The 13474-nt window shown below is 40.5% G+C and overlaps 1 protein-coding gene across 1 annotated transcript in view; it reads right to left on the bottom strand.

Moving 5' to 3' along the window:
• The window catches only part of LOC503678 (uncharacterized), a gene marked incomplete in the record, with an annotated part of 37814 nt that continues 24340 nt past the window's right edge, over positions 1-13474 (bottom strand). Inside the window, 4 exon segments of the mRNA NM_001095567.1 lie at positions 1-1521; positions 1560-1769; positions 1814-2121; positions 2124-2208. Coding sequence (NP_001089036.1) covers positions 2045-2121; positions 2124-2208 — 162 coding nt within the window.

Genomic DNA, 13474 nt, shown 5'->3' with positions numbered 1-13474 from the left:
TGAATTTATAGGATGTCAGTCTTTATTATTAAGTCAAAGGTTTGCATACAATATTAAAAAGGAAAAAAGTAGAAACAAAAACTCCAAGCCAAACCATACCATTTACTTCCCACACTGACGAGGAAGAGGAGGTATCCAGTCCGGACAGTTTCACAGTAATTCTGCCGATAAATCTGGCAACGAGACAGGCACGGTGCATTGGGGGAAAAGGAAGAAATCGTTTTCCTTTGGCACAAAAAGTTACAAAAATATATACCTGCTGAACTATACAGTGGCAAAACTGAAGCCTTCGAGGAGAATTAAACCCCCCTCCTAAAGAGAGTCCCAATCTACTAGCCCCCATTGGCACCGCATAGCCCACTACTTAAAAAAAATAAAGTGTCGCAGAAAGTTGCACAGACCTCTCCATGCAGAGTAGAGCAGCGGAGCTCATGGGCACCATCTTGGATAAGTTCGCTAAAGGACTGTAGACACTAAGCTTTTTCATGCATGCGCAGTTGGAGCCAGTTTGGTGTTCACATCTATTGCGCATGAGCCAGAAAGCTCCGGAGATAGCCAAAGGGAAGGATCCGAAGATTGTGCCTGTGTGCTCCGCTGCAAGACTTTGGTCTGTGCAACTTTCTGCAACACTCAATTTAAGTATTGAGCTCTACGGGGAGGGGACCAATGAGAGGCTTTTAGGTTTAGTTCTCCTTTATTGCCCCATAGATAATATATCCAAAGAGATTTGCTTTTCTTGCCACTGTGCCGTGAGTATGAACCAGACGGTAGTTGGTGGATCAAGGTTGGATGAACTGTTTAAGCTCCTCTGACAAACTGTAGTGTCTTATTGCCCAAGAGGTCCGAGGCCTCTGTCAAATATTCCCATCTGTATAAATATTTAGTTTAGGGTGTTCTTCTACAGGTTATTGCTCTACAGTAGCAAAGATGCCAAAAAGTGATGCATGTCCTCCGTCCACCATGATCTACAGGAAGGGATATCTGCTCATTAGCGGCTTCCTGATACGCATGAATATTTAATGTGCATTTCAGCAAACTGAACCAAATCCAGGCATAAAAAGTCCTATACACCGGGCCCAGCTGGAAGGCATGAAACATTGGGCTGAAACAGAACCTTTGACTCAACTCACACTCATTAAATAAACACAAATACGCAAAGAATGTCTGAATGATAACCTATCCCTAGATCATATACATGGAACAGCGTCCCAGATTTATCTTGATAAATACAGTTGTCTGAGCCAGCATAGACTTCTCAATAAATATAAACCTAGCTAGAATATAACATATACAACAGGTCAGGCATAAACATGCCGTCTTAGGAGTGCTCTCATACAAAGGAAAGATATGGAACATAAACAGGTTTTCCATTGGCCATTCAGTGGCAACATTTCAAGTCTACAACTGTATTGAGCCAAAGGTCTCTGAAAATCGGAGGTCAGCTCTTAGGCCAACATATGGGTTGACCAAATTAGGTTAATGAAGGCTGCCACGTACAGCCAGATCTGTTCTCGTTTTTGGAGTGGTCACCATGTGAGAGGATCAGAACCCATGCTTGGCCAAATTGGGCTGATCCAATGGACAAGATCATCCATTAGGGTTTACAGAGACCCATCAGATGAGGCCCATGTGAATTGCCCTCTTGCTACAGGATTTCAACAATTTGCATGGAAAATATTGAGGGACGGGGGGTCGTAACATTTAGGAATGCACCCAATCCACTATTTTGGATTTGGCCTAACCCCCAAATTCTTCGTGAAAGATTTGGCAGAATATCAAACTAATTTGCATATGCAAATCACTGAGGGGATGGGGAAAAGAGTAACATTTTTTTTTTTTACTTCCTTGTTTTGTGATGAAAAGTCACATGATTTTAAGGATTCGGATTTAGTTCAGCCAGGCACAAGGATTCGAAAGAATCGGAATCCCGCTGAAAACGACCGAATACCGAACCAAATCCTGGATTTGGTGCATCCCTAGTAACATAAATAGCCTGCGTAGAATAACTGAATTTTGGCATAAGAGAAGATACGGGTACAAGATCCTACTCTGTGACCTTTTTTATTGCTTTATAAAGATACAGCCAAATTTCTCCCAATTCACAGTAAAAAAAAAAAAAAAGGAATACATTTCTAATTTACAAAACTGCCTATTGTGTCCGTGCCGACTGCTGGTCATGGATGGAGATGGAAATGGCAGTACAGAAGGTGCTGGTCACACCTGACTATAGAAGGATCACTGGGAGAAGCCCGTACTGAATACAATTTGCTGCCAGTTGAATATATAAAACAGTGCATGGCAGTTAAAGGATAAGTAAACCTTTAAAATAAGTGAATGTAAGACTGATGGTGCTATTCTAAGAATTTTTGCAATTGACATTCATTATTTTTTTTTTTTCTTTTTATTTCAGGATATTAAGGGATACATGTGCTGTTAAAATTGATGAATTTTTTACAACGGCGCCATCTGCTGGTCAGTTTCTGACCACCAAGTAGTCAAGGAAGTTGTCAGGTGAAAGAGGCTGCTCTGATGTTCTTCTGCTTAAAGGGATACTGTCATGGGGAAAAAATTTTTTTTCAAAATGAATCAGTTAATTGTGCTGCTCCAGCAGAATTCTGCACTGAAATCCATTTCTCAAAAGAGAAAACAGATTTTTTTATATTCAATTTTGAAATCTGACACGGGGCTAGATGTTTTGTCAATTTCCCAGCTGCCCTTAGTCATTTTTTTTTTCCCATGACAGTATCCCTTTAAGAAAACCATTAGAAACCTTTCTCAAATCTTTCCTAAGCAGAAGAACATCAGAGCCAGGGCCGGAACTAGGGGTAGGCAGAGTAGGCACGTGCCTAGGGCGCAAAGTTGGGGGGGGGGGGGTGCCAGGCACATACTTCCTCTGCCCGGTACCGCTAGTCCGGTCCCCTCTGCGCTTCTTGCCTGACCGCCACATCCACATTTTTTTGTCAATTGCGCGTCGATCTGCGCATGCGCGAGAGCCTTTACTCACGCATGCGCACGAGTGTGTACTCGCGCATGCGTGCAAGCGCCTGTTCTATGCACACAAGCATCCAATAGACGCTGCCAAACATGAGCGGACCCAGACGGCGCCACGACCGGACAGGTTGCTTTGGGCGCCTGCCCGGTTTTGATCAGAGCAGCCTCCTTCTTTCTCCTGACAACTTCCTTGACTACTTGGTGGTCAGAAACTGGCGCTGTTGTAAAAAAAAAAAAAAAAAATCATTCATATTAACAGCACATGTATCCCTTAATATCTCGGAATAAAAAGAAAATAAATAATGAATGTAAATGACACAAAGTGCTTAGAATAGCACTCTCATCAATTTTACATTCACTTAATTAAAAGGTTTACTTATCCCTCAAAGTCTATTCGTGACTCTCCCTTCCAAAAGGACAAAACAGCATTGATTGACCACAATGACGCTAGGCCAGTAGTGATCAGTCTTTTTATGGCTCAGTCATGTGACATGTGTACACTATACATACAATTTCTGTAAGCCCAATTGGGTTCATTTTTGTTTTTAGAAATGTTAAGCTGTACATTTCTTATCCTGTGGTTTCCTGTAATTCACACCCATACGTGACTAAGCCCCCGTCACCAAGAGAAGTGTTACATTAGATGATTTCTAGCTTACATTGTGTTTCAGACTCCGTTTATACACTCGGTGATAAGAACGCGCTCTATGTGGCCAATGGCTGGCGTTGCTGTGGACGCTCCTCGGCTTTCTGTGCTTTTACAAAAGTGGTTCAGTCTCTTATCAGTGTCCATCTCACAATTAACAACAGAGATTTCAGTCTCCGTGAAGTCAGGGATTCTGGGATACGAAGCCTCCACAGTAGCAGTAATATAGTCTCAAAATGGAATTCCCAGCGTTAAGGCTCATCTGACGGCAATCTACTAAGAATGGAGACCAAATACAAGCTTAGCTACACCCCAAACTTGCAAAAGAGAGGAGCTACAGAAGGGGCAAGGCCTAAGCCCCGCGGTCAGGCGTCATTTTGGTGCACCGGAGGAACAATCCTGCACCTGAAGTGAAAAAGCCACAACTTAAACTGGGTATAGGATGCCAGTGATACGGATTTATAATGCGGTTAAGGTCATAATGTTTCCATTGAACAGTTTCACCGCTCAAACCAACAAGGAATATACAGCATTAAAACAAACACAATCCAAGAATAGTGACCCTGACAAGGCGGCTCTTGTTTGCGGCCTCCAGTCTCCGTCTTTTGCAGACAGCGCTATAGAAATGTGGCAAACCAATAATACTTCAAGCTACAGTATCAGATCTTCAGAGACAATTGGTTTTGAAGAATGCTTCGTTTTATTTCCCGTCAAAACTGGCACTGTACTGTAGTTGGTGCAACCTTCTCCTCGCTGCTTGGGGTGTCAATGAAATGTTACACGCAGGCTCCTTTAAGACTGTTCTTGCTGTTGCTGCTGCATCTGTTTTTTCTTGACGGAGATGCGTTTCTTGCGGGCCGCCAGCATCTCGTAGAACGGGTCCACGCTAACGGCTGCCCTGAAAATGAAAAAAAAAAAGGATTTAAATAATAGAAAGAATGTGTTATGCTTTAAAATCATTGGATTAAAAACCAAGCCAAATGGTAATTGAATACATAATGTCAATCAACACTAAGGGATAGATTTAAAGGGATACAGTTTTCAAAACACATCAGTTAATAGTGCTGCTCCAGCAGAATTCCACACTGAAATCCATTTCACAAAAGAGCAAACAGATTTTTTTTAGATTCAACTTTGAAATCTAACATGAAATCTACAGCTAGTCAGTTTCCCAGGTGTCCCCAGTCATGTGACTTGTGCTCTGATAAACTTCAGTCACTCTTTACTGCAAGTTGGAGTGATATCTCCCTGATCCCCCCCCCCAGCAGCGTAACAAAAGAACAATGGGAAGGTAACCAGTTAGCAGCTCCCTAACACAAGATAACAGCTCCCTGGTAGATCTAAGAACAACACTCTATGGTAAAATCCAAGTCCCACTCAGACTGATTCAGTTACATTGAGTAGGAGAAACAACAGCAAGCCAGAAAGCAGTTCCATCCTAAAGTGCAGGCACAAGTCACATGACTGGGCTGCTGGGAATCTGACAATATGTCTAGCTCCATGTCAGATTTCAAAATTAAACATAAAAAAAAAAAAATCTGTTTGCTCTTTTGAGAATTTGATGTCAGTGCAGAATTCTGCTGGAGCAGCACTATTAACTGATGCGTTTTGAAAAAAAACATGTTTTCCCATGACAGTATCCCTTTAAGGTTCGAATTGTTTTTGCCACGAAAGTTCGAGTTTTTGAGTTACTCAAAAACTCGAATTTTCATGGCAAAAACAACTCGAACCTTAAATCTGCCCCTTCGTGTTGATTGACATTATGTATTAAATTACCTTTTGGCTTGGTTTTTTTTTTTGGATTTTTTTGGTCAAAACTTACATTTTCTGGTAAAAAAAAAAAAACCTCCAATAAAAAAAAACTAATTATTATACCCTGACACTCGAAATCGCTCTAATCTGAAAATACACCACCTAAAACCGGTTGAGGTTATTTAGAAGTCCATGGCAGAAGTCCCTTTAATCATTTGATTCTGATATTTGAGATTTTTTTTGAAGGGTTTTGCCCGAAAACTCAAATGATTAAGATTGAAATTGATGGACTTGTGTCTTCTTTCTACTTTATTAGAGCAATTTGAGTTTTTTTTCCCCAACGAAAACGAGTTTTCGGGTTGGGGGATTCGAATTTGCAGAATCTCGATTTTTTTTTCTTCAATAAGATACCATTCGAGTTTAGAGTTCATTCGAGGTAAAAAAACAAAACAAAAAAAATAAACCCCTAAATGTCGGTTTAATAACACTAGGACACTTTACATAGTAACCAAAGGAGAAAGAGCACGGATTGGCTACAATTGTAATTCCCGGTTTTCCACCTAAAGACGATGCGGATAGATTCCTTACTTTATACACTTAATCCATTCCTCCTTCTCTTCCGGCGTGGGCGCAGAAATTCTGTACACGTTATGGTTTCCTTCCACCACCCTCCCATCAGCTTCAGTCTTGCAGGCTTTGATCAGCTGCCCCTTATTGTTGGGAATATACAACTCAAAGCAGTTCTGTAAGAGAGAGAGAGAAGCAACATGAAGTGTTAAAATCCCACGCCCTGACCTGGGGGGATGCTGCTACTTGTCCTTAGTTGTATCAGATTCTATGCAGGCACGGAGAATCAAACAGATATATTAAAGGTACAAGCGGATGTACAATAACCTTGCAGGATGCAGCAAATAAATAGTGTTTGAATGGAAAATAAGGCAATGAGCCCCTTCCTTCCTACTCCCTGCTGACGATTTTTCAGGCTTACAGATAAGGAGGAGCTTATTATAGAATGTGCTTCATTTGGAAGGAAACCCCAATTGAATGGCTTCTACCCCACAATTGCTATGAAGAAGCTAGGGTCAGATATAGTGAATAAAGTACCCCTATTGTAAAATGTATAGTGAATAAAGTACCCCCTCTTGTAAATTATAAGGATATTATAAGTTACCGAGGAGTTTCATGATCATATAAAAACACGAGTGTTTTTATACAGGTCATAGAACTCCGAGGTAACTTCTAATATCCTCATATTTTGCAACTGGGGGTACTTTATTTATTATAATACACAAGTTTCAGTGAGTCATGTGACAGAAATGACAGCAGAACTCACCGTTTATAACTGATGACATCAGAACTCACCGTTTATAAGGATATCATTTACAAGATATTCATGGCTTTTGTGTATTATAAGGATACTATACATCACGAGGAGTTCCGAGACCGTAGAAAAGCACGAGGCCGAAGGTCATGGAACTCAGAAGTTACTTCTAATATCCTCATATTTCCCAACAGGGGGTACTTTATTTATTATACTACAGAAGTTCTAGTGAGTCACGTGACAAAAATGACATCACTACTCACTGTTTATAATGGACAACATCACTACTCACCGTTTATAACTGATGACATCACTAGTCACCGTTTATAACGGATATAATTTACAAGATATTCATGGCTTGTGTGTATGGTATAAATATAAAATGTGTTGTCAACAATGATCGCACCTCTGATCCACTTGAGCCGTAATTATAGAGCTTGTGTTGAAAATGAATTGAATCGACTCTTTGTAGTCTTTTTTTTAAATATATTTTCTCCCCCTATTCCTCACTAGAAGGTATTTTGAGCATGGCATAAACAAGCCCAACCATTTTTCCTAGCGTCTCAGGTTTACAGACACGGAGGAAACCATAAATCAAGAAACTGATGAATTGCCCATTTAAAGGGCAAGTTAAGCTCAAGCCTCATTTATGAAAGTATAAAAATCTCCCTTGTAAAAAAGACTGATGTAATATTGTAGTTGTGTTACAAGATCAATCACTCTGGGTCTCGGGTTCACTATATCTGCCCAACTTGACTTCCACATCTAGTTGACATGGAGGATTGGCAGATGAAATTTTCAAACCTGTCCAACAGATGAGCTGACCAATAATCAAAGATTTTTCAGGGTTGTCCACTCAGCAAACACCCTATGAGAACTTTGAATTTTAGCCAGTGAAGAGGGGCATGTGAATCACTTGGGTTTTAGCTCTATTGCTCACCGGTTTTCGTGGATCCTCAACTTCCCGAATACTGAGATTCTCGAGTGGGATGATCCCTCTGGGTTCTTTATCCTGTTGAAGTAAGAGAACATGATCAAGGAACGAGAGACATCAGAAGGGACTACTTAATAGAAGCAGAAGCCAATCAAAAAGGGAGGAACATAAGATGGGACTGTATGCAGAGATGGTGGGACACTAGGAAAAGACAGACGTTCCTAGAAAGTTTGTCATATGCAAAGATCTGATATGGACAGACATTCAAGGGACAGAAGTCATATTCTCCCTTATGCCTTCCTCTTCATAGTACTCACCGTAGTATATTCAAAATAATACAAACAGTTGTCTGTCAAAATGAACCAACGCCTCTTCCATGTTTTCACTCGACCGCCTGCAAAATATTTTTTAAGACATGAAGGGGAAGGGGGGAAAAATCACGTGTTTTGCTCCAAAACGGTCAATTAGCAGAAAATATAAATTCCCAGTCTCAAGCAGATTATTAATGACAATTATAAATGAAATCAAAGGTATTAACTTGAATATGATGCGGACGAAGGGTAAGTCCACTGATAATGGAAGAAACAGAACAATGGGGGTTGATTTATTTAAATAACGTTACACCAGTTGTGTTGGGTCAGTTGTAGAGGACAAACATTTATAATTAACCAGCGTAACATTTGCATATTTTTGCTTTGACTAAAGAAAAAGGCTTCTGCACAGGGAGAATATTCCATGTGTTGTCTCCCTCAGGGGCCAGGGAGTGGGAATGTGCCTCAAATATTTGTAATTAAAGGACAGTTGGGGCATCTTCATTACTCCCTTAAAGGAGAACTCAACACTAGAAATGAATATGGATAAAAATGCCATGTTTTATATAGTGAACTTATTGCACCAGCCTAAAGTTTCAGCTTGTCAATAGCAGCAATGATCCAGGACTTCAAACTTGTCACAGGGGGTCACCATCTTGGAAAGTGTCTGTGACACTCACATGCTCAGTGGGCTCTGAGCAGCTGTTGAGAAGCTAAGCTTAGGGGTCGTCACTAATTATCCAGCAGAAAATGAGCTTCCCCTGTAATATAAGCTGATGCTACAGGGCTGATTATTCAATTCTGATGCTAATTGCACTGGTTTCTGTGCTGTCATGTAGTAATTATCCGTATTAAAAAAAATCCTGTTGCCCTAAGAAATAATTGCAAATAGTGTTAGTTGAGCAAAATATTAAATATTCATTATTTAAATTTTGTTTCCTTTAATCTTGGAATTACACACACAGGCAGGAGCCATTTTGTAGACAATGTTATTAAGATAAGTTGTATATCGCCCCCAAAATCTTGTCTATGCACCCAAATGGGGGACCTAATGCCCATGAGGAGGGAGGGGGAATGTGGGGAGAGCAGTGACATGTAGGAAGTGCTGAATGGAAAGTGAAAGTAATTGACTGTCCCACCTCTATGCCTCAGGCATAGAAGTGGGGCATTTAATATTTGATTGACAGCTCAGATATTTAAACAGGTATGGATACTTTAATGAAAAAAAAAAACTATATGGGTTCCATATTTAATTTGGAAACGACTTTTGTTATACAGCCTTTTATGTGTAGGCGACAGGTCCACTTTAATTACTAATCAGACTTATATTGTGACATTTCTATTCTGAGTACTGTATATTGTGAGTGGGTCCCTAAGCTCAGTAAGTGACAGCAGCACAGAGCATGTGCAGTGAATCAGCAGAAAAGAAGATTGGGAGCTACTGGGGCATCTTTGGAGACACAGATCTTTACTGCTAAAGGGCTGTGGTTGCCTTGGGCTGGTACAGAAGCCCAAAACATAATGCAAAACATTTCTAGCTACTTCTTTAGTTAGGTTTTTAATTCTCCTTTAAACTGCATTGGACTGGACTGCCTGGCTTCCCCATTTATACTTTTAAAAGGAGAAGGAAATGTTAAATCACTGGGATGTTTCAATTTGATAACCCGTCCCATGACTCGTATCACTTACCTCCTATCCCAGGTAAGAACTCCTTTTTTAAAAAAAAAAAAGTGCACCAGCTATAGGACACTTTCATGTGCTGCTGTCATCTTGCCACAGGCTCCCTGGTGTCCCCTAACAAAAACCATCACCCCTCAGAAATCCCATAATAAATAGTTCCCCCCCCCCCCAGGGATTTAGGGTTTCCTTCTTCTTTAATAACCAAACACTATCATTAGCCTTAAATTCAGCATCGATTTACTCTGTCCTTGTAATTAAATTGCAGGGACAGGATGTGAGCAGCACACAACCACACTACTGACAATCTAATCCATTGTTGATTAGAAGCAGCATGAGAATCAGACACGCCACACAGTAATGGCAAATTAAGAAGGTTCATGATTGGACACTATATTCTAACATAAAACAACAACAACAAGGGAGGAATGAATCTCCAGCGCTACCTACCTCCTGGGGAGTTATTGTGAGCAGACGGAAGAGCAAAGTTCATCAGCGGCGAAGCGCACAAGGCAGGGAAAGCAGAGGAAAAGGGGAAACCCCGAGAGAGGGAAGTAGGGAAAGGAAAGAAGGCAGCGAAGAGGAAGGAAGGGCAAGTGGGTGGGTGAGGAGAAAGAGAAAAGGAAACATAAATTACATAAATAAAAGGCGGAAATCAAGGTTCTTACACATCCTCTAGTCACAGTGCACAGCAGCGACTCTAGTGCATTTCTATCAGTGCGGGGAGAACTCAATGCAAAGTAACATCTGTTAGAAGTCGAGGGGAAAAGCTGGCTGTATACCTTTAACAACTGATGCCCCTGCTTAAAAGTGGTGGTTTACCTGCAGGTTAACTTCTAGTTAGAATGTTATAGAATGACTCATTCTAAGCAACTTTTTAATTGGCCTTTATTTTATCGTTTTCGAATTATTTGCCTTCTTCGGATTCTTTCCAGCTTTCAAATGGGGGTCACTGACCCCATCTAAAAAAAACAAATGCTCTGTAAGGCTAAACATGTATTGTTATTGATACTATTTATTACTCATCTTTCTGTTCAGGACTCTCCTATTCCAGTCTCTTATTGACATCAATGCATGGTTGTTAGGATAATTTGGACCCCAGCAACCAGACGGCTGAAATTGCAAACTGGAGAGCTGCTGAATAAAAAGTAACAAAAAACACAAATAAGAAAAAATGAAAACAATTGCAAATGGTCTCAGAATATCACTCTTAAATATGATGCAGAGTGATATTCTGAGGCAATCTGCAATTGGTTTTCAATTTTGATTATTAGTGGTTTTTGAGTTTTACAGCTCCTTATTCAACTTGTCCAGTTTAGCATTTCAGCACCAATCTGGTTGCTAGTGTGTCAATTACCCTAGCAACCAGGCAGTGGTTTGACATGAGACCGGAACATGAATAGGCAAGAACCTGTATTGAATCACAAGTGATATAAAAAGTAATAGTAGGCTGCTGGGGTCAGTGGCCCTCATTTGAAAGCTGGAAAAAGTCAGTAAAGGAAGGCAAATTTAAATTTTTTTAAAAAATTGTAATTTTAATTTAATTTAAAATTTTTGAATTGAAAATTTTAATTAAAAAAAATTATGCAAAATAAAAATCTATTGAAAAGTTGCTACGAATCGGTCATTCTATAACATACTGCAAGTTAACTTAAAGGTGAACTAATCCTTTAAAGACATGCAGCAGTTCCAGCAGTAGCGGGTACAGATGTTTGAGAATCAAATATCTGCTGCATATATAGATGTTGCCTGCTTGGGATTTCTCTTAAAATCTGGCAAAAAAAAAAAGGGTCAGGGACCGTGAAATTCCTAGCAGCCCCTCTTGTGCTTATGCTGCCCAGCAGTACACAGCTACAATTAGTTTGCACTACAGACTCAATCAGATACAGTGAAGCATAAAGCAGCCCTGTACTCTCTCTCTCTGCTTGGTACTGTGGAACTCCCATCCGCTGCATTCTATTAGTGTCAGAACAAAAGGGCAACTGGGAGCAGCTGACAGATGCACGTTTTTGGTGCTTACAAACGTGGCACTCAATAGCCACTCACAAACAGAAAGCGCTGGGTGAGAGTAGCCACAAGCAAAGGGACTAGTAGCCTCATACAGTCTGTACAGCGCTCAAGCAAAACCAGCCTATTGCGTTTATTTAACGTTTACATGATTTTCTAGTAGACCCAAGGTATGAAGATCCAAATTATGGAAAGATCCCTTATCTGGAAACCCCCAGGTCCAGAGCATTCAAGATAACAGGTCCCATACTAACAGGTCCCATACCTGTACCTTCAAAAAGTGTGGGGGTAACTCACTGCAGCACATTTACTGACTAGGGATGGGCGAATTTTTTCGCCTTGTTTTGCCTCAAAAGACTTGACTTGCGTCAAAAAAAATTAATAAATAAATAAAAGAAGCGCGTAAAAACAATTTCGCTGCGCGACAAAATAGACTTCAATGGGCGTCAGCGACATTTCGCCGCCGGCGGGTAATTTTTTGCCAAACGTGTCAAATTCGCCCATCCCTATTACTGACAGACACTTTTATTTATCCTATAGGAGATTTCCTGGGGGCAGAAGAAGCCCGGGGCTAGATGTATCTACTAATAAGTGAACAGAACAACATTAATAGACTGACAGTTTGGGCTGCATTTGTATAGAACTGAAACACTGTAGTGTCTGGTGATGCACGTGGATATGATGATCATGAAAGCCAACTGCTATAATGAGCCTATAATTAAGTTCCTTTGAAGTATGAAATGCTTAAGACGAAATAGGAACATAAACGTTTTATTTTAACTAAACTGTCAACGTTGGACTATGCGAGTGCCTACTGAATTATGCAAAATATGGTCTAATCCTCTTTCTGTAGATGGCGGGGCAAGGCACCCAAACCCAACATATCTACTGGTGAGTCTTCATGGTTAACATCTACGGGGTAATTCTTTTTTTATCTAAACTGCTATAATGAACCTGGTTTATGGCTGTAAAGTGACTTTTAAAGGTGTGGTTCGCCTTTAAGTTCATTTTTAATATGTTCTTGAAGAGCCAATTCTAAGCAACTTTTCGACTGGGGTTCATTGTTTATTTATTTTTTTAGAGTTTTTGAATTATTTGCCTTCTTCTCGCTTTACCATCTTTCTAATGGGGGTCGCTGTCCCCTTCTAAAAAACAAATGGTTTGTAAGGCTACAAATGTATTGTTATTGCTACTTTTTATTACTCATCTTTCTATGCAGGCCTCTCCTATTCATATTCCAGACTCTTATTCAACTCAATGCATGGTTGCTTGGGAACTTCGACCCTAGCAACCAGATTGCTGAATCTGCATACTAGGGAGTACAAAAAAGATAAATTACTCAAAATCCACAAATAAAAACTGCAACCCAATTGCAAATTCTCTCAGACTATCAGTCTCTACATCATACTAAAAGTTAACTCAAAGGTGAATAACCCCTTTAACAAGGGACCCCATTACATGGCAGCCTTCTCCCTACTGATACGGTGCACCAGACTTGCCTGTTACCAGCAGTTGCACAGTGGGATTGGTGGCTGCTTAGACTGCTACTATTAACTACCAGGAGTATATGCACTGAACACTGACCTGGCATTTAATGTTCATGCTCCTGGTCAGAAATCAAAGCAGTGAAGGCACCAGAAACTGTACATTTCAAGCAGTCATTGTGGAACCTTTCAGGAGTTTGCCGGGGCAGTTGGAGAGGGGGGCCTGTGTAGGGACTGCCTGGCTTAAAAGTAGCTTTACTTCTTTAATACTGTACATGTCTTGGCCATACACTATAAGATCCGCTTGATTGGCAAGGTCTTAACCCGATATGCCCAATAACGGCTGGGCAA

This window comes from Xenopus laevis, chromosome 7L, assembly GCF_017654675.1.
Source record: "Xenopus laevis strain J_2021 chromosome 7L, Xenopus_laevis_v10.1, whole genome shotgun sequence".
NCBI lineage: Eukaryota > Metazoa > Chordata > Amphibia > Anura > Pipidae > Xenopus > Xenopus laevis.
Note: the sequence above shows the minus strand (reverse complement) of the source record. Positions and strands in the feature narration are given on the sequence as shown.